Source organism: Haliotis rufescens, unplaced genomic scaffold (assembly GCF_023055435.1).
Source record: "Haliotis rufescens isolate VD_foot unplaced genomic scaffold, xgHalRufe1.0.p SCAF_4, whole genome shotgun sequence".
NCBI lineage: Eukaryota > Metazoa > Mollusca > Gastropoda > Lepetellida > Haliotidae > Haliotis > Haliotis rufescens.
In genome coordinates, this window is record NW_025964112.1 from 45,408,658 (window position 1) to 45,432,325 (window position 23,668).

The window sequence follows — 23,668 nt, forward strand, 5'->3', positions numbered from 1 at the left end:
CTTGTGGGAAAGAGCTAGTGAGACTTGCTTATGAATAAATCTAGATTGGTTTGGGTTTAATAAAAAAATATGTACCACAGTCATGGTGACTTCTGGAAACCGTACTCAGGGGTTTTAATGTACAACATTGTCCAAGGTAACTGTGCAATATCCTCAGTTATTGGGAGAGTGATATTTCGGTATAGCCGACTACGTATCAAGAATATTCCCTCGTCGTCTTTGTTCATGATAAAAATGCATCCTTGCATGAAAACACATTTTGAGAAAGGCAATATATGGGTTCTCTGTATTACCATGTTGTATTCAGCGAAATATTATTTTTCCTTATCGTGAATGATGAAAAGTATTTAATTATCCTTAGGCATTTACTTATACTGCCAATGCAAGTACAGAATATAGAGTATCGGCACCTGAACACGACTAATAAACTTCGTTATTTGTCCTTGTAGTCAGTCAACAACAGTAAACAATATGTCATTTTAAATATATAAAAAATAGTATGATAATAATGTTTGTTCAACTGTGTCAGCTATTGCAATTGGTTTTGCGTTTCCATAGTTATAAAATATCTCGTAATATTTGACTTTTGTTTTAGATGGGTAGAAGTACAGCACGAATGATCACATGTGTGTCACTTTGCCTGTTATTAGGCACATTCAGGAGAACACGTCAATTGATTATGTGACTAGAGAGGGATAGAGGGAAAATATCATCATTTCAGTATTAGCGATAAACTGAACATTCAATCATTAAAATACGTTTCAAAATTAAGTCTTACTTGATAATCTTTGCTGTGTGTATGTGCCCTATTTCAATATGCAAGTCTTGGTATTTATTAAAATGTCAACGGAAGAGACGGTCATTTAATAATGTATTATATTGTGAAGACATGCAAATAAGTCTCACTTAGCGGTATCCATCGAGTGCTCATTGAAAGCGCTGCTTATGATCCCAACGAGCCTTAGTAAGGCTTTCGAAAGGATTTATGGTAGATATATGGAATACATTTTCACCTTTGACTCACCAGCGACAAAAATGATTTCCGATGCAATTCCCATTTTTGACTTAAACCTTTTGTTCCTGTTTTGCTTTATATAAACACGTGACTTGCCTTTGCATGTGTTTGTGACCTTTTCGCGAGCACCTGTTATCATCACTAATTGATAGATATTCATAAACACATGCTTGCGATATAGCTGAAATCGTACAATGGAGATTTCTCATGATTATGGAAATGGTTCTATTGCTGTTATTTACCGAAACGATATTTTTGTACCTGTAACTCACTGACAGGGTGTTAATAAACAATACAAACGACTGGTGCTATGTGCAAAATGGGGATTATATTTAACTTATCTCGGTCACGTGTAACTTCGTGTCTTCGTGCCTTTGGGTATCGCTCGATGGCGTTCTCAGAAAAACCTTATGTAACTACCGGAGTTCATTTTGCCAGATGTAATGTGCGATCTGTCGTCAAATGGTAGTTATTTTTTAGCTGTTTGATAAGAAACGAAGTTTTTAGTTTTTTTCCGGTAGTTTGTTATTCTCGTCTACATATTGTCGGCCAAATGTTGACTTTACCTGAGGTGTCAGATCGCAGCGATATATGACAATTACCTTTGCGCACAGAACAAACGCAAAAAGTCACCCTCAACAGAAACAACAAAGTAGACGGTGGCTGGAGATTTACAAAACTCAGGGCAAAATCACGTGGGGTCTTGAAACTCAGTTTATTTGATACGCATGAATAGATAATTACATGTTTATTAATTAAGTAAATGGTAGGGATTTAGAGTACCATATGTGATGTAACAAATTACAACCAAAATAGAACAGATGAAACGAACGTTTGGAAAGAAGGAAACGTGATTAACTGAAGCATCGTATTATGGATTTTGTAACAGAGATAAAAAGGCAGGTAACGGAATACAACGCATTGCGGCAATTTGCTATCAGTAATGAATCATAAAAAGCTGCCATTGTGCAGTTCATATGTCTCAAACGCGAACACAAATAAATGCCAAAGCTCAACGCAAGAACTTCCTCCTTCGCCGAATCAGATTAAACAACCGTGGTCCAAGTTCATGTCATGAATTATAGATCAGAAATTTATGCATCATATTTATCAATTGTCGCTCAAAATAAATTTTATAACTAAATAACTAAATTGATTTCTTATTTTATCTGATTTATACTGACGGGTTTAATAAAACGCATAATCTTCATAAAAAGCAATTTATATTATTATATATAGCAAAAACGAGATGGTTAGTTTAATTAAGTTTCAGATCATCTGGAATTATTGACCAAAATATTCATCTCAATTTTGAATCTTTGATAAAATTCACAATTCAAATATAGGAGAAAATATACCATAGTCCAAAATAACGAACCTTTCAGTCAGCATTCATAAAAAATAGGCATAAATACGTATTCTATTATTTGTTTGAACTCAGAAGCACAAGAACCTGCTTAACCCTTGAGATATGTACGGGAACGAGCTTGTCATTCCCACGTAGAAGCTTCCTTGGAATAAATAGACCATGCTATGCTATTTCACAAATCTTAATCAACAACAACGTCTGCAGACGGGAATGGCATATACATAATGTCTGCTGTTTTGAGTTTTAGTTCAAATCTATTTGTTACAATGGTAATGCTGTCAGGGCAATTGGGTTCTCAGTAAATCTATCATGCATGTAAATATGATATCTTCCACGTACTGATCCACCTGCAAAATATGGGGTATAAATCTTTGGATAAGAAATAACCTTAATGCAGTCACGAGACATCTGGGTTATTTCTTTGCTTTTGGAAAATGTACACCAGGAAAACCTTTAAAAATCCTCTTCCTAAAGGACGAACTCTGCATCTCGTGTGTGGCACAAGTACAAAGAAATATGGTGTAATCAGCCAATCTAACACTCGTTCTTTTGATACTATCAGTTCCGGAATGCAAAGACTCGGAGATACGTTTATTTGTGTTGCCTGTTCGTTTTTACAGATCTTTTGATAACATGGGCTTCTCTCGGCAAAGCTCGGTACTTTCCGGTCTTCCCCGAAATAGTTTCGTCCAGGCCTTCAAGTAAAAGTGTGAGCCTATCATCTTTTTAAATTAATTTCATCCTTCCCATATCGTTATCAATTGCAATGTCTTTTCAGTGGATACCACTATACCATTTTCGTAAGGTCATTACATTCAGGGTATTTAATGAATGAGTAAATATGCTATTATAACTTGAACATTAGACTTTCCTTTGCATGTGTTTATGACGGGTGCCACCGGTGAGGCAGGATGCGCTTACCTTTACGCGAACACCTGGTGTCATCACTATTTGGTAGTGATTCATAAACACATGTTTATCCCATAGTCGGAATCGTACAATGGTCTCTTCAGAGATGCCTTATACTTATGGAAAAGGTTTGTTGCTTTGATTATGTTTCAGATTCGCCTCCATGTGCCCCATTGGATTTCTTATGATTATATCTGTCGTAATATATATCATATCGCGACAGGGGACACCAAGAATGGTTCTACACATTGTCCATATGTCTAGAAAAAAATCCGGATCTTTGGAAATGATGCATTCCATTGAGAATTCAGTAAAACACATATAAGAAATAAATAAGTTCATGTGATATAAGCAGCAGCGTGGCTTATAATGTTCGACATGGTCGAACACCACGAAACAACTTGTCCTTCCTATACATATGTCCTTCCTATACAAAGATTCTCTTTATGTAATAAATATCAGGCATGCCCACAGGGAGTTTCCCCTTTAAATGTGTTATTGCAATCACATGGACGTCATAGGTATCTGTTAAACAACATTGTTGTCTGCAGGCAACTCACATTTAACCTTACGTTTTTTTCTCAGCTGTTGCATAAAGCTGCGCTTTACAGGAATATTGAAACACACATGGCATTGAATGGAAAAGTGTTTAGAATGCCCACCTCAGCCTTTTACCATTCCATTTTCATGAATACATGACAAATTTTGATGGATAATAACTTCTATTCTTTGTTGATATCCATAAAAAAAGTGTCATGTATTCTTGTTCTTCCAACTTCTAAATGGCTATGAAAGACTTCATTCTATTTTCACGATCATCTGAATAGCACTAAAGAAGATGTGTTACCTGTCTTTCAGAAAGTTCCAGGGACACTGCAAGTTCATATCGTCGTAGCCGTGTCAGATAGTTGTGTACGTTGAACTCCTTCTCGAGTTCCTGGATCTGATGTTTGGTAAATGCTGTCCTCTCCTTCCTTGGTTTTACCGAAAGGTCCAATTTATAAGGATCGGGGGAATCTGGAACGAAATGAAGAATAATTTACCAATGTGTTTGATGCATTACCATCATTCGATATATTTCAAAGGATTGTGAGACAATTCGTCACTTTCTCGACATGTGTCACATTTCAGATATAAATATACACACAGCAATTTCTGTTGTTGATTGTTCTATTGTTGTCCTTCTAATTGTGCTTCATGGCTAGCCCAGTGGCCAGGACTCTGCTCTAAGGTGTATAGAATTGCGATCTTCAGGTGTCAAGGTCATGATCTTAGGCAAAGTAGAGCTTTCAAAACGTTTTATGTGGAGAACATTTTCAAATTTGACACAACAATAATATATATAAAATGATTGTATTGGCATTGCTTACTCACGGTGTTTTGGGAAATTATCAAATTTCAGATTAATGAACCCAGGTAACGGATAAATGTCCTTTGATTAGTTTTGACTGTTCGAATAACAAGGTTTCCGGTTGTGACGAGAGTTTTTGGTAGTCATTTGGAGGACATTTCCAATTTAACGCATCAGTGAAATTTATGTCCGATGAGATTCTCAATTTTGACTTCCCGTGTGTATTCAGGTGAACAGTGGACTTGCATTTACATGTGTCTGTGCCTTGTGCCACTAGTGGGGCAGGATATCCTCACCTTTTCGCGAACATCTGGTTTTATCACTATTTGATAGTGATTCCTAACCCTTTTAATGATTTCGGAATCGTATAATGGACTCTGCTTTCAGCTGAGAGTTTTTTTTATGATAATGGAACAGGTTTTATCACTTTTATTTAGTAAACTTCATAATTCGCCCTCATTATCACCCACTGCATGTAAGCATCATAACCACATTCGTGGAGTAACCGTCTACGACCTGCAAGTTTGGGGTCATAATTATTTTAGGGATATGTTTTTGAAATTGTGTGCCCAGTCTTCAGAACAAAGAATATCCTAACACCATCCCTTACTGTTTTTGTCCAGTATACAAGAGTTATTTTCACAAATCATTGATCCAATATCAGGAAATACCCTTCTAAATCATTGTCAACCATCCGCCATAACATACCACATGTGCTCATCCCTTGATAAGGATAGTCAAATGGTTCACATCGTGACGTACTCAGAACATAAATAATTAGTCTGGTGCATCGGGGAATAAGACAAATACCCATATCATGTGAATAGTATACATGGTGAGCATGGCACATTTCGCTTTGGTAGCAGCCTTACAATGTGGTATGTTGTCGTTGTTGGGAGTTCCAGTGAGAAAGAGTTTTTGGAAGTGTTGAAAGGTACATCGCCAAGCCACGGCGCTATGTCTGTGAGGAATGAAGGTTGGTGAGGGTCGCGAAATGATGTACAAGGTCACACGAGGATATAGATAAATATATTTTACAAGTGCTCATGCAAAAAAAAAGTATTTTTTAGGCCAGTGTGTAAAAAAATGTACTCTTTGATGATATTCTCGTTCGTCTCAGACGCAATGTGCTGAAGTAAGGGTATTATTTTTTATGAATCTTACAAAAAATGGAATTGCGTTCTACTAGTGTGTGCTTGAGGAGTTTTCTCTGTTTTGTCTCTTTGGGATAGCTCATGCTGGAATAATAGACATTGCCTGTGTAGGATGTTAAAAATAACACAATTTCTAATAAATACATAGAGAATGCTAGAGAATTAAACAATATCCAATATGTTTGCAGTTTCATCAATATATATACTAGTATAAATTGTTAAAGAATTCAGTCCCAAATATTTTTGTACAAATTGTTTTTATATAAATATATATCATATTACATTTATATAGCTTCGGTGATCATATCAACACATTAGTTGGTGCACTACTGTGATGAAGACAGCATTGAACCGATCTTCACAATCAATCTACACCGAAAACAATTGACAGCCAGCGACTGGGTTCTTTGATAAAAGAGACCCAAAGTGATCGTATGGTGTCTAACCCTCAACACACCTGAGAAATCTCCATGAACCGTTACCAACACAGACTTAATATACATTATAGGTCGGCCTCTCCCTTGATCGGGAGTCGCTTCACGTGCTGTAGTGAAGCGTTCCATCTACAGCAGATTCACATGATGTCTTGGGAAGTTTCAAATTTAATTAGTATGTGGTTCAACCCCACGTGTATTCTGTTATACAGGATTATAACGGTTTTTTGCAATAGCTCGTTGCCCATGATCCCGTAGCAAGTGGTATTTCAGGTGGTCTAAGAATCACCCATCTCCTCATCAGGTTTCGCGAACACCTGGTGTCATCACTGATTTTTATTGATCCATTATTTACGCCCAATAGAAAGTGTATCGGCGAATAATCGGAACTGTTTATTCACTGGTGTTGACGTTTTACATTTAACTGGATATTTCAAGCTACCAATACTCCCAATACATTTAACATTAGAAGATAATTATATGAATATTTGAATGGCATTTAGAAACTGCAGTGATGAACATGTACAAGTAAACTTGTTTGGCGTTAGAGTCTGAATTGTCTCCTCAGTCGTACAAAAAAAAGTTGTTTATCAATGTCCTTGTTCCTTTGAAAATTGTAACAATTTCATACACTGATAAAGAATGCAACGTCGGTTCGTTTCCTGTAACACATGTCCCAGACGAGGAAGAACCATACTCATTGTACTTGAAAACTTTCTTCAAGAAGATCATGTCTCTGAACCACTCGTTCCAAATACAACGTTGTGTTGTTATTTAATGTTTTCTTTACTTGATATATTTGATAACAGTCATATACACCAATCTGTTTAATAGGAGATGGCAAAATGGTGGAAATTGAAGTGCCATGACAGGAGAATGTCAATATGGCAGGAGACCAACATTGCCTTATGTTTATTAATATGACGTTCAAGGATACCCAAACGTTCATTTGCTTCGTTCGTATGTTTCTTTACTTATTTCCATCACTGTAATGTATATTGATCGCTTATAACATTGCAATTCTTTGAACAAAGTAAGGTACTACATTCCTATCCTTAGCCATGCCACACATTCAACTTAAACAATCTTTGTATTGTGTTTTGTATTTGTCCCATTTGTAATTTGTCTTGGAAAGAAAACGCATTTCAAGTGTAGATCCAATACACAAGTGTTCATAACTCGTTGCAATATACTTCATTGTTCCCTCTATAAACCGCCTATGTATCAAGACGCATTTGTAGCTCGCTTATTGTTGCAAGCCTCAAGCAAAATGAGAACCGTTCTTTGAAAGACAGAATGCAAACTTTGTACAGGGAGAGAAATAACAACCTAGTGTTGCTCTTTTAGGGTGTCGAAACGGTAGGACGCTGGGGGTAGCGATTTCAAACAAAATGCGTTCTGTTTGTGAAAATCTGATAGTGTTACTGAAAGGATGGCCCCTGCCCCTGTGAAAATAAGCCCAAGGGAAGCAGACAGTGCTATCAGAGGAATCAACCACCGTAGCCAGTGCGAAGGCAACACGGAGAACGCTGGAAGCCTGGATGCTTTTCTGGGACATTAGAACGTTAAGACGAGTAAATGAATTTATGCAGGTGCGCGTTGATGATATAGATCAAAGGAATAATTATACATCAATCAGAATATGCATTACATTTGATAAAGTTTCACTGATAAGTAAACGCTGGAGGGTTGTGTGGTTATGCTAGAGCCATTTGGCTTTGGTGTAGTCACCAGTTGCATTGTTGAACAAGTCAGATGAAGACCTTTTTTTACTGGTGAAAGGATTGTGACATAATTGGTATTTGAATACCAGTTTGTTGAATAAAATACAAAGTTTTAGTATTTGTTTGCGGGTTTGAGTATGTATTGCGGTGGTATTTTGGTTTTGGACATGCATGTCAGATTTGGTGAATCTCTGATCATGCCTTTTCCATCAAGATCAATATCTGGCAGTATCTGGATTCAAATAGTTATACATCATATTTTTGAGAGTCTGTATGAGTTTGTAGGTGTGTAGGTATGTAAATTAGTCATATAAAACAATACCTATATTATCACACTTTAATGTGAAAGTTAATTATTCAATAATTTAAAAATGAATAAGAATAAACGCACGATTAATAGTTTTGAATGTTTCTTTTCACTATATACAAAAAGGTTATTGGTGAGAGCCAATCAAAGGTTAATCCCTGGACACGCGTGTTTCTAGAACCGCGAGTGCTTCAACTTCTTACTATACTTAAAAGATTAAAACTGTCGTATTACGAACATCTAGAATGGAATAGTATTCCATTAATGGTAAATTATAGTCGCTTCCATTCAATCCACGGTCTCTTTGAATAAACACAGTTATCAAAACACTTTTGTATTGTTTATAACTCAAAATAACGCACCAATAGATTTTAGGAAAATGAATTATATATCTGCGCAGTTAAATAATATATATATATGTATAATTTGATTCATACGTATGTGCCTCTGATACAGGTAGAATCATTCAATTGACTCGACTTTTAGCAGACATTTCTTATGATAAGTGAAAGGTGTACTTATGTCGCCTTTATTGACTTGGTAATGCGGATAATTTAGAAACATTATAAAAAGAAACTTGTGAAATTATCTAGTATTATACAATCAAATATACACAAGAAACTACGAAATCCCCTTTTCAGTAGCGAGACTTGATTTAAAACACAAACACATAATACTGAAAGCTTGCTGTTTTCGGCTCACAATAATTATGTTGTCGGTTGTGCTAAATGGGCCTTATAACACTAACAAACAAAATAAGAATATATAGGCTGATGCCAGAACTAGACGCTGGATGATTGATCCTAATCGTATGTTGTGTTACAGAGATTGCGGGGGATAATCAGTGAAGGTACATATATACTTTCGTCAGTGATATCAAACTCTTGTCAAATTGGAACACTTCTTCAGTGCGTGGTAGAATATGTTTCTAGTATGCTTGTCGTAATGACCAAGAGAGAGAGAGAGAGAGAGAGAGAGAGAGAGAGAGAGAGAGAGAGAGAGAGAGAGAGAGAGAGAGAGAGAGAGAGAGAGAGAGAGAGAGAGAGCCCTTTTATTCTCGTGCCAACACCAACATCTGATACTATCGCCGGAAACTTAAGCATTACGTATTCCCATTTCTTTTAAAATTAATTTCTTTAAAAGACTGTATCGAATTCTATGACTGTATAATATTGGTTTAACGGTTCTTCAAACAACCATCATTTTCTCCATACAGTAATATGACAGATGGCGCTTTTCAAATTCCAGCGGTGTCCACGTGACATCAGAGAGAGCTATCCGGCAATATAACAAATATCAAAGTGCGTTAAGAATTTTAGTATCAAGATAAATCTAGTCGATAAGAATGTTTGCGATTTTTCCACAGATTGGATGCCTTTTCCTGAAGCAGATTTCAAGTCCCACCATACCGCCCCCGCGGGGTCAAACTATGACCTACTTATGGGCTCACACAATGCTATTTCAAAACAGGTGTTTTAAAGAAATAAGCAGTTAAAATTCACTAGAAGTCTTTGTGGCTTTCTTAATTCAGTGACAAATATTTCTTCGACGATACTAAAACAATTAAGAATTTCAAAACTAATATCAAAAAATTATTTGGACCCTATGTAATTACTTGATATGGTAATATACGGGATAGAGAACAGGTATGGTGATATAGGTAACATATATGCTAATGACACGTGCACGTATACATGATATAGACAACATATATGTAATTGACACGTGTACGTATACATGATATAGCTAACATATATGCTATTGACACGTGTAGTGATACATGATATAGACAACATATATGCTATTGACACGTGTACGTAAACATGATACAGGTAACATATATGCTATTGACACGTTCACGTGTACATGATATAGGTAACATATATGCTATTGACACATGTAGGTACATATGATATAGGTAACATATATGCTATTGACACGTGTACGTATACATGATATAGGTAACATATATGCTATTGACACGTGTACGTATAAATGATATAGACAACATATATGCTCTTGACACGTGAACGTATACATGATACAGGTAACATATATGCTATTGACACGTGTACGCATACATGATATAGGTAACATATATGCTATTGACACGTGTACGTACACATGATATAGGTAACATGTATGCTATTGACATCTGTAGTGATCCATGATATAGACAACATATATGTTATTGACACGTGTACGTACACATGATTTAGGTAACATTTATGCTATTGACACGTGTACGTATAAATGATACAGGTAACATATATGCTATTGGCACGTGTACGTATACATGATGCAGGTAACATATATGCTATTAACACGTGCACGTATACATGATATAGTAAACATATATGCCATTGACACGTGTACGTATACATGATATAGACAACATATATGCTATTGACACGTGTAGTGATACATGATATAGACAACATATATGCTATTGACACGTGTACGTACACATGATATAGGTAACACGTATGCTATTGACATCTGTTGTGATACATGATATAGATAACATTTATGTTATTGACACGTGTACGTACACATGATATAGGTAATATATATGCTATTGACACGTTTACATGTACATGATATAGGTAACATATATGCTATTGACACGTGTACGTATACATGATACAGGTAACATATATGCTATTGGCACGTGTACGTATACATGATGCAGGTAACATATATGCTATTAACACGTGCATGTGTATATAATACAGGTTACATATATGCTATTGACACGTGTACGTACACATGATATAGGTAACACGTATGCTATTGACACGTGTGCGCATACATGATATAGACAACATATATGCTATTGACACGTGTACGTACACATGATATAGGTAACATGTATGCTATTGACACGTGTACATGTACATGATATAGGTAACATATATGTTATTGACACGTGTACGTACACATGATATAGGTAACATGTATGCTATTGACATCTGTAGTGATACATGATATAGACAACATATATGTTATTGACACGTGTACGTACACATGATATAGGTAACATGTATGCTATTGACACGTTTAGTGATACATAATATAGACAGCATATATGTTATTTACACGTGTACGTATACATGGTATAGGTAATATATATCCTATTGACACGTGTACGTATACATGATATAGTAAACATATATGCCATTGACACGTGTACGTATACATGATATAGTAAACATATATGCCATTGACACGTGTACGTATACATGATATAGTAAACATATATGCCATTGACACGTGTACGTATACATGATATAGGTAACACATATGCTATTGACACGTGTACGTACACATGATATAGGTAACACGTATGCTATTGACATCTGTTGTGATACATGATATAGACAACATTTATGTTATTGACACGTGTACGTACACATGATATAGGTAATATATATGCTATTGACACGTGTACATGTACATGATATAGGTAACATATATGCCATTGACACGAGTACATATACATGATATAGACAACATATATGCTATTGCCACGTGTACGTATACATGATACAGGAAACATATATGCTATTGACACGTGCACGTGTACATGATATAGACAACATATATGCTATTGACACGTGTAGTGAAACATGATATAGACAACATATTTGTTATTTACACGTGTACGTACACATGATATAGGTAACATATATGCTATTGACACGTGTACGTGTACATAATATATGTAACATATATGCTATTGACACGTGTACGTATACATGATATAGGTAACATATGCTATTGACACGTGTACGTGTACATGATATAGACAACATATATGTTATTGACACATGCACGTGTACATGATACAGGTAACATATGCTATTGCCACGTGTACGTATACATGATAAAGATAGAATTTAGGCAATTTACATGTGCACTTGGTGTAAGTACCCTACTAGCATATACACGTACTACATGCATGATACTGTGTATACAGAATGTACATATCTGCGGGGTGTACATATCATTCTATTACACGTGTACACATGTAGGTTGTTGAAAAAGACATATATACTTTAACCTTGTGCAGGTATACGGTATGTACATGACTGGGAAATAGGATTTACAATAATAAGAACCTGTTATTTGGGATGCTTCCAGGATAGTAGGCGTAGTTGTGGTCGGGGATATGGTTGCGGCGGCATATTTTTGCTCAGACAGCTATTACAGTGCTGACGTCAATAACGGTCCTTGGGTACTGTTTGTACAATCGTGGAACTGGGTGAATGGTAGTTGTAGTAGTAATACTGGTAGTAGTACTGGTAGTAGTAGTAAAAATAGTAGCAGTAGTAGTAGTAGTAGTAGTAGTAGTCGTCGTCGTCGTCGTAGTAGTAGTAGTAGTAGAAAAAGTAGCAGTGGAGTAGTAGTAGTAGCAGTTGTAAAAGAAGAAGTAGTAGTAGTCGTAGTAGAAAAAGGAGTAGTAGTAGCCGTCGTAGTAGTAGTAGTAGTAGTAGTAGCCGTCGTAGTAGTAGTAGTAGTAATTGGGGGGGGGGGGGGGGGGGGGGTAGTACAGCAGTACTAATTGTAATAGCAGTTAGCAGATGTAGCTGTAATAGTTGCAATAGTAGTCACGGGGGTAGTAGTAGTAGTAGCAGTAGTAGTTGCAATGGTAGTCACGGGGGGCAGTCGCAGTAGTAGTAGTAGTAGTAGTAGTTACAATTTTATTAGTAGATATAGTGGCAAAAGAAGCAGAAAAGAAAGTAGTAGCAATACCGATATAAGTTACAGTAATGGTTCAGGTTGACGTAGACAACAGTAGACGTAGAAGTAGAAGAAGTACTGTTACTTAAAGTTTTAAAATGTAGTACGATAACAGTAATCGTATTGTGACAGTAGTAGCAGGGATAGTAGTAGATGCAGAAGTAGTAGTAAAAGTAGAAGCAGCAGAAGCAACAGTAGTAGTAGTAGTAGTAGTAGTAGTAGCAGCAGCAGTGGCAGTAGTAGTTTCAGAAGTAGTAGCAATAGTAGCAGAAGTAGTAGTGACAATGTTAGCTGCAGCGGTAGAAGTAAAAGTAGTAGCAGCAGAAGTAGTAGTAGTAGTAGTAGTTGTTGTTGTTGTAGTAGCAGCAGAAGTAGCAGTGACAATGTTAGCTGCAGAGGTAGTAGTAAAGGTAGTAGCAGCAGAAGCAGCAGCGGTAGTAGTAGTAGTAATAGTAGTAGCAGCAGAAGCAGCAGCGGTAGTTGTAGCTACAGAAGTAGTAACATATGGAGTAGCAATGATTGATAGATACAGCAGCACCAATTGTAACAGTTAGCACGAATCGTAGATGTGGCAGTCGCTTCTATTGATCATAGTTCCTTTGATATTGCCGCGTGTAGTGTTAGTAGCAGCAGCGTCGTCTCAGCATAGCTTACAGTTACATAGGGGAGGGATAGTGTAAAAAGTACCCCACCTGAACGCTTCACTCTATCATCCATGGGTCGGTTGGCAACTCACAACGTTTGAGGTTTACCGACACACGATTTTGGAACTATTTTTTCTCAAAGGCCGTATCACTCCGCGAACAGAAAACACGAAGCACAGAGTTGAAGTGCGGAAGAGCGGAATTTGCCGGAGATATATTAACTAGAACGTGCCTTCCCCCACGTGTGAAATCTTTGATGCTGACTGTGTTCTTCTTTGAAACTGTTTCCATTTGATAAATTATCTGATATATCGTCCTGCTTGGGAACAACTGCCGTGTCCTTCGTTGAATATACGGTGTGTGTTACCCTTGCGGTACGGAGAAACAGATCCGGCATTCCCGCAATTCTTCAATAATTGTTCGAATGCTCTAAACAAATAAAGCACGCTTATTGTTGCGGTGTAGGATTGCTAACAGTAGCAAAGGGGGATGTGTTTTTGTAAGACGTAACCGTCCACCATTCCATCATCTGTGTGCGAAACCATGCGTATTATTTTTTTTAATATATACGTCAGTACAACTATTTTCTTTTGAAAGTGACTTGCTAGATTAATAAAGATGTATTGGAACAAGCAATCTGTTTGAAATGTCACGCATTGTATATCAAAATATAATTTGTTTCTGCATAAGTTTCATGCAATGAATAGTCCATTGTTTCGAGTCTAGAAGTATGTCAATTTTCGATTTTCAATGATGCCTCAATTTAGGGGATTGCATTCATTAAAGTTATTTCATTAATGTCACTGTTTAAGAGATTGGAGTCAATAAATTGTTTTAATCATGTCACAATTTAAGGGATTGGATTCGATAGAAATGTTTTTAATGATGACACGACCCGTGAAGATACGGGGTAGAATATGTCTTCAGCAACCCATGCTTGCTGTGAAAGGCGACTATGCTTGTCGTAAGAAGCGACTAACGAGATGGGATGGTCAGACTCGCTGACTTGGTTGATGAATGTCATCGTATCCCAATTGCGTTGATCCATGCCCATGATGTCCATCACTGGATTGTCTGGTCCAGACTTCAGACCGCCGTCATATAGCACGAATACTGCTGAGTGCGGCGTTAAATAATAAACGAATGATGACAATCAATGATGACATCGTTTAAGGGATTAGATTCAATGAACTTGTTTTCAAAGATGACACCGTTTAAGGGATTAGATTCGATTAACTTGTTTTCAAAGATGACACCGTTTAAGGGATTAGATTCAATAAAATGTTCAAAGACCAACCTTATAAAGATATATACCTCATAAAGATAACAACGTTTGGAAAAGGCCTCATTACTTTGTTGGACCATATGTTGCAACCTGTTCAGTGGTAATGATGCAATTATAATTAAAACCGCCACGTTTGGACCGAAAGTGCACATTCGTTGATTCTTCACAGAGACCAGCATCCTATGGCTGTGTTAGTCTTTCGCAGCAGCCATCATTGCATAGTTCCTGCGCCAAGCAGCGGAAATGTAAAATAAGTGTTCAGGATAAACTCTTTCCTATGTCTGCTGCTTTTGTAGGCCGTATACTTCCACTATAATGTTGTGTTGCCATCAAATGTACGAGAACAAACACTTTGTTTATGACCGCGCACTTGATGGATATACAGTTTCCAATTTCAAAAGCGGCCAAAAAAGGTGTCGTTTGGAAATTTACAACACAGCAGATGGCAAGAAACCGCGCAATTCACACTGCAGCCTCACGCAGGGACATTTCACACCTAATTAAAGCTAGGAACAAGAGAATATACTGGGTGGCTCCGCAACGAGAAATAGTTCTCACACATTTTTCTTTTCTGGGGGTTTGGCTTTTATGATTTTTGTTCCTTGTGAGAAAATTTGGGAGGCAAAGCAATTGTTGATCTGTGCGTAGAGGGAAAAAAGGATATCCCAATTTCGGTGGTTATTAAATCCGCTGCTTTCTCTTAAAAACAATTTGGGAATTGTAATATTTTTGGGGTTGGAGTTGGTGAAATGTAAGTACACATGACCCGGAGGGCGTTCTGCTAGATGTCATTATGCGTGTACGCAACAAAAATGTGACAAAGACAGCTCGCCAGCTGATGTCTTCAACAAAATATGCCTGTGTCCCATGCACAGTTTATACAAAGACCGAATAAGTAGAACATCTTTTAAAAGTAACGACAATCTTAAATGTACCTCATTACGTGAGTTATTTTCAAGATTCGTTGAAGTTTTAAATACAATCACCAAAAGATTTAAGTTTGCTTTGAAATAAAACGAGCAGACAGTGCGAGAATGTCACACGAAGAATCATGGCAGATAATAGATCCCACCACCCTCGCTCTTCCCTCAATCGCTTATATTTACCAATTATACTGGGTGAGCGTGGTTTGATTCACATGGAGACTCTTCATGATAGAATGTATTGTGCACTTTTGCACAGATTTATTTGTCTGATGATCCTCTTGTGAAGCATGTTAAAAGTCATGATGAAAACAAGGCATTCCACAGTTTCCTTAAACGAGCCAAGTATGTGGGACATTATCCCAATGTCAGTGTTGATTTTGTCGATGGTTCTGTACTGCTGGACGGTACAGAAATGAGTGTCAGCCAAGCGAAGTTCCATATCAAATTGGCCCAGACTCTGCTATGCTATGTGAAGTGTGTTGAGAAGACCAGCAACCCTGCAGAGTCCTTCGCTTGGATGAAGTCGTCTGGCCTGAACAATAATACAGAAGGCCTTCTGTTTGCTGCTCAGGACCAGTCACTTCCCACTCTGTCAATGTGTGATTTTGCATCAAAATGTAAATATGTAATGTAGAATATGCAGTGAATTTAATGAGACTGTCAAACACATTGCCAGGAGATGGCCAGCTTTGGCGCAAACACAGTGTCTTAAGCAACATGATGTAGTGGCTTTTATTACCGTCTTCGCCATGCTTGTGGCTTTGACACAGAGGTCCATCCATGGTACGACCCAGAATATGTAGAGGGTGTCATGGAAAATGATAAATACAAAACTGTTTGGAATAGGCTCGTAAACAGCCTCAGACCTATCCAAGCCAACCTCGCTTTCTAAATGCCACCCTTGCATCCCAAGTACCAAGTTATTCTCGGTGCCTTAGGTTTGGTACCTCGCAATCTGTTGACTGACATTGGGAGAGTACCCGGATTTGTTGCCAGGAATACAGCCCTTCTGACAATCTGTGTAATGAAGGCTGCAGTGTTGGGGAGTTTTAACATTCTCCGAAAAGATTTGTGTGGGTTCAACTAGTCAGCGCTTCCTGGGAGAAGTCCCATTCGCTGTCTAGGCTGCGTGAAGAGGGGGCAAGGGCCCTGAGCTGATGATGAGCCTAACCAGGCTGACTGTGTTAGGATCACCCAAACCCATTTTGCTGCATTTTCTATTTTTATCTGTAAATAATAATAATAATAATCCCTTTTCATGATTGTAAGAAATCTCCCCTGAAAGCAGAATCCATTTTATGATTCCGACTATATCATAAGCTTGTTGTCTTTAACTTCAAATTGGGCTTCGTATCTGAGTCCTGCAGTTAATCGTTAACATTATTACAGGTAGACAACCAGTCAGTTACAAAATATAGACAGAACAAAGGCAATGACTGTGGAGCGTTGTACGTTCTTAAAGAGGGGCTGGGCTTTTTTTTTGGATGATGAAAACATTTGGACTGCAGCCCCCAAACACGTCTTGATCACACACAAGCACAATGTGCCTGAAGAACGATATGTACAAACAGACCCGGAGATAAGGTTGTCAATAGCCTTCTCAACACACACATGCCCACATGCGTTTATTTGTTTAGATATACATTCGAAACATTGTCTCCATGGAAACATGTGGAAGGCTAACGGATCTCTGCGTATGGGCGTCTTTGTTTATTTGGATTATCTCCCCTGCCCCAGAGTTATTACGAGTGTTACTGACAGATGAATGCTAATTGCTTCTTAATTAACGTGTCTATGGACGACTTACTAACAAACGCGACGTTACAGAGTGTCTGTGAAGTTACATCAAAAAGTCGTTACGATGGGAACAGCCTTTGATCATGCAACTGACAGATGTAATAGAGTTACCTCCCTTTATCACCTTCACAACAAAGCGTCTGTCTTGGTTTACATAAGGATAAAGTGATTATTCTATATGGTTTATATCAAATGTCTGCAGGAGCATCGTACATCTGTTCATGGGGGGAAATCTATTTTTCCAGACATCTTTTATTTTGAAACCGAGAGGTTGAATGAATCCGTCGGACCCTATACTGTTCATGAAGACAAAAAATTATTTTCTTGCGAGCGACTCAGGATAGATTGCGCAAGTGTTATATATGTTATATCCATGCTTAGTCATTTTTTTCGGTTTTGAATACGAGTCTAGATATCGTTATACATTGGATTTGAGGCTTTCACGTATCATCGGATCTTATGTCTTCGGACATCATACTTTTTCGGACGACCATGTTTATCGCGATTACATGCTCTAAAGCGGGAAGTATAGCATCACACAGCCATTGTGATTACTCAGATGATGGCTTGTTTTTGGGAGAAAGTTGTCTTTTTAAAGTGAATTAGATGTGTTACACTTGTCCATGTGATCAGAGAAGAAACTATGAATTTCCTTAAGCGTCCGAAAACCCATAACACGGTGATAGTATCGAGAAAATATTCACCTCTAAATTGAAAAATATATATGTACTTTTAGCAATGGCTAGGTTTTTCTTTTTAAGCTTGAAGAAGGCGTACTTGGGGGCTCAATATGCATGGCCTACATGGTCCAAATCTAGTATTCATCGTAACTCATTATTTCTGACAAGGTGTTAATCAGGATTAATACACATTCTCCGTTTATACGCATCAATGTGGCGGTTGTAGCTGTACGCATACCTAACGAGATCCGATCTTTACAGACATGTTTTGGGCATCCGACCAAAATCACGGAAATTGAGAAAAACAATACTTATTAAGTTTTCTAGTTCATTGGAAGCTAACTTATTGAAATATATAAACTGTATTTAATATAATTGGGAAAAACATCATTACAGATTTTGAAAACAACATCTCACGGGAACTGATAATGTTTTTCTAATGGCAGGGCTAAATTTCCATAAGCAATGTATATAATCGTTTTGAAATTATTTGTTTTACATATTAGTCAACCATATCACAGAAAAATGATTATAGAATTTATTTTTTATTGTTTTAATTAAGAGCTGAAATAAACACCATCGGTAAACAACGATACACGTGACCAGGAAACCAACAGGGCGCAAAGGGAGGGGCAATTTGCATCCATGCAAACAGCTGCCCCACCCAATACATGGCAACTCAGACAAGTATCCGTCACCACTAAGCACCAATAATCATTCGACTGAGTGTTAATTGTACACTTAATCACCCCAACCCCCCATAAAAGAAATTCAGACACATCAAAGATTTAAGACAGTTACCCTAATAATCCGTCTGACATCGAAGTAATAAAATTAAAAACACGCAATGATGCTGACCCTTTAACGAAACGTACACATGCACTTAATGATTATTGACGGAATGAGTTCACGGTTGGCGCTTAATTGAATCGTTCATTTGCCTCTTCACACCTTGCATGCTGCGCGTCCGCCATGATGAATAGGTACAAATGTTCTGTAAGTCAGTGATGTAAAAACGCGCCAATAGTACCACTGGACTTGTCTAAGAAACGAGGTTTAATGAGATTCAAATTGACCGTTTAGACTTAATTGTTTCAGAAAGGCTTTGCCATGTTATTATTGGAATATATGAAAACATCATAAAAACAGTTCAGCTTAAATATACATCTCTGCGGTGGTGTTAACAGTTAATTCTGTTTTAATTGAGTTCTAACATTTCAAAGTATATTGACATTTTTGTGACGAAAGCTATTACAATTTCACCATCATAACCCGAAGGGTAAATTATATTTCAAATTTGCATATAAGCATTTAAACGAGTTCTTAAATCTGTTGATATGGCTACCATGCTTGACTGATTGCTAATTCAATCAAATGTTGTTACTTATTATATTTAATATTGATAGCTAGTGCTTTTAAAGACTCAGTAAAAATGTCTAATGTTCATTTTGCCACAGTTGAACGAACGCAAAATTCTTAAAGCGTGCAATAACGATTAAATATAGTTATGAAACAAAAAGAAACAGATAAAATCGTTCAATTTGAATGTATATTTTAAAAGCGTTAAAATTTATTATGCACTACTTAATACCAAATATAAAAGTATTTTGCTAAATTTCCCATATTAGGACTGAGATCAAAGTTGTAAAAACATATTTTCAGAGTTCCTGATTAAGTCATAATTTTTATTTTATTCATACATTCATATACTAGTAACTATTAAAATTCGTTAATTGTAACGTGGTATGTATGATGAGTTTTGAACAATGACGCATTACTAAATGAATTACGAATCTAAGATATAAATTACATCATCAAATTATATAATTTTATAGTGTATCTTCAATATAACACAAAAGAAATACAGTTCCATTAACGTTTCCTTAATTGATGACATGAATAAATACATTAATATTCAGTGTTTTATTTCATGAATTAATATGCACTTTTTCATTTCATGTGTGATATTGTGATAATTTTATTTCTAAGTTTATGAAACTTATAATATAAACAATATACATGCTTTGGACGAGATATGTGTTTACGTTGTGTTTATTTTCTCGCGCTATAACGAGGGGATACTTTGTTTGCTTGGAAGCACGGGGTAGGGAAAATAAACACAGTCATGTTGAGAGATAAGACGCTGTTTACCAAACAGACAACACCGATACGCCGACAGAGCCTTAGACAAATTCAGGATACCTTAAGCTTCAGTTGTCTTTCATAATAACGCCTGGCAGACTTATGAGAGACATTGGAAAATGTCCAGACAGGCCCGCATCGACGTGACTGCAGAGAAAAACACGAATTCGCCATCATATGTTCCTTAGTTCTAGTTTAAACAAAAACATACACAGTTTATACAATATTAAACGTTTTTTTTCTGAATATCAGCAAAATATTATCTTCTTTTCGAGCGATGTTAATGTGTTACTATAAATCTATATTCACTTGAGATATAAGATATAAGATATATCCAAGGTAATTCATATTTCATACAACTGAAAAAGGACAGAAGATGTTCCCATCTGACAAAGGCATATACTAACATGTACAAGGCGATTGTACTGAACGGTACTGATATATACAGGCATGTGTAGTGACGCGTTTGGAGTTTTAAAGACACACAGACTGTCTGTTTTGTAATGCTGTATATTTCCTCGATTAATATCCCAAAATTATCTTTCTTAGTTATCATGGTTATATATAGTTAAATTATTCGCTTTGCAAAAATAACCTAAAGAAATCTAAATTTGAAAAATATCATTTCACAAAGTATCTTGTTAAATATAAACTTTGTAATAATTGGTTTTAACAATACAGCTTCAGTCATAGGAAACAAGCATATCGAATTATATAATGTAGAGTTGTTAAAAATAAAGAATTTTCCCTCAAGGGTTTAGCTGTCAAGGGTTATTTCCTGCTTGTAGCAATTTGCATTCAATACAAAGAAATATTCTTGGTGCATCTTTAGATTAAAGGTTAAAACATTAACGCAGTAATAATACGGTTGATATGTTTAACTATTCAATCATCGTAAAGAGTTGTAACTTTAATCAAACCTTGATGGCTTAATGCATCGAATGCATAAATAAAGTGTATTTAGATATTATGTAAAGGAATTAATTAAAAGTCGACGTGTAGATTTCAAGAAATAGAAGGTATGAAACCTTTTTCATAATCGTAAGAACAATCTGCAGAAAGCAGAGTCCCTTGTACGATTCCGACTGTATCATAAGCATGTGTTTATGAATCACTGTCAAATAGTGAACCTGAGTATATTCATTATACCTGCTGTATTCGTAACCTATCATAACATTCACAGATTTTTTAATTTATACTATTTTTATGTGTTGCGCGATTATTTTATACATAATTGCCGTAGAAAATATATATGTTACAAAATTAAGCGGTCGTCTTATCAGTTACATCGGAAATTATTTTAATTTCAATTTTATTGACCGGTTTTATAAGAATTTTAAGTAGATTATAAAACTTCTAGTGAAATGTCCTCTAGGTTTAATATCCACCTATATGTACGTCTTGATTTCAGTTCAATTACCATGCTCAATTCCCAGCTGATCCTGCCACAAATGCTGATGCCAATAAATCTAATTGGCTAGTGAATATTTGTTAATTATCTCTGCTAGATTTTCTACATATCTCCTTCATCTTGTTACAATTATAGGTATCCAGTAGCTACGCAGATCCCAGGAGAGCTTGAACGAATGTTCCGCCCAGCACTCTGGCACTATCAGGCTCTGATCTACATCTCCCCTGCTGATTGGCTGCTTGCTTCGGGGGTAACTGTCAATCATTCACGGTCAGCTGACAGTAGTATGACGTAATGACACCTGACAAGGGGCGTTGCTGGGTTACGAAGCAGTTTTATCTACACGTCCTTAAAGTATGCAAATTCTAATCTAAGGTTATGATAATTTGCTATAAAAATTTCCATCTGCAATGAAAAAGATATTAACTCTCTCAATAACACGTGCACTATTTGGTAGGAAGTAATAGTCATGTGTGTATTTCTCACTGCTTTCAATGCACAGGGAAAGTGTTAATGCATGTTATTGATATTCAAGTTTGTCATTGGAACATAAATGTCAGTGATTGTTGTTTGACGAATTAGCACCACACACTGCAACATACGTTACTTTTGTTTTCCTATTGAAAAGAAGGCATAGTAAACGGTCATTAAATTTTGGTAACATTTCAACTATTAAATGTTAGTTTCATAGCCAAAACACCTGTATCCATGCATCTTCTGGGTATGAAACTAAGCATGTATTTGGGAAAGTCAAGCTAAGAGAGTTTTGATGTATGGAGCAGTCGCATTATCATTGTAAACATATTGACAACTTAAATTATTTTAAAAATAAATTGTGTGATGTGAATGGAATTATGTCTTACAGCTGAAAGAAATACGCAGCCGTTAACGGTACAATCGTGTGTTTTAGCAGAACAAGTATATGTGGACTTTATTTGATGCTTTTTATGACAATTATATTTTTTTAAAGCCAAAAAGCAATGTATTCCATCATCGATGCGTGTGACACTTGACATCAAACTAAAAAAAAAAATATGTTCTACTCTTTCATACACACAAGATGAAACATTTCTTATAATATCTTCTATACATTTAGTCCTGATAAGTTCACAGTAAAATGTTGCATATTTATAAGTGTGGCGAGAATGACCATTATCTTGCATACTTTCAATTGAAGCTATAATTACCAGTATTTTACATACATATTTTCATAATGACATATTTATAGACATATCAAATACATGTAGTTTCATATAAAACTAGATGTACCAGTATGCATTGTTATTTGCAATAGTGTACATGTTATGTTTGATAAAGCGATGCTGTTCCTAGTATTATAAAGAAAGGTCTTATGTATTTCAAATGTACCCAACAGACAACACAAGAAATTGGTCATATATTTCTTGAACTTAAAATTGTATTGTGTTATATCTGAATGATTTTGGTCTTGAAACTTTTAAAGATCTCCTGCTTATAACTTCTTTATCAATTCACTTTAACTTACCTGAAGAACTTATGCACTAAAGATACTGGTCTGAGGTATGTACTATACACGTGTCATATGTAGACTGTATATATGCAACGGCTATCAGACACATATGAATTTATTATTTCTATGTATGAATTCGTTTCCATTTGATGACATGGTTTATAAAATATATCCCACAATGAAGTATTTATCTGTTTTTATTTTTGTGTTAGTTATCTTCTGTTAGACCGGACGTGCACTATTATACATGCATCGGAAATACAGATCTCTCCATGGGTATTCAAGGCA

General features: G+C 36.3%; 1 protein-coding gene and 1 long non-coding RNA gene across 2 annotated transcripts in view; one reads left to right on the forward strand and one right to left on the reverse strand.

The window, feature by feature from the left end:
- The window catches only part of LOC124152172, a 60,323-nt gene extending 36,764 nt beyond the window's left edge, over window positions 1-23,559 (forward strand). The window contains exon 2 of the long non-coding RNA XR_006863475.2: window positions 22,027-23,559. This is a non-coding gene — a long non-coding RNA (uncharacterized LOC124152172). The remainder of the gene's footprint in view (window positions 1-22,026) is intronic.
- LOC124152165 (homeobox protein MOX-2) overlaps window positions 1-23,668 on the reverse strand; it is a 29,491-nt gene that overhangs the window by 1,391 nt on the left and 4,432 nt on the right. Inside the window, exon 2 of the mRNA XM_046524978.2 lies at window positions 4,141-4,310. Within this exon, the coding sequence (XP_046380934.1) occupies window positions 4,141-4,310 (170 nt within the window). The remainder of the gene's footprint in view (window positions 1-4,140; window positions 4,311-23,668) is intronic.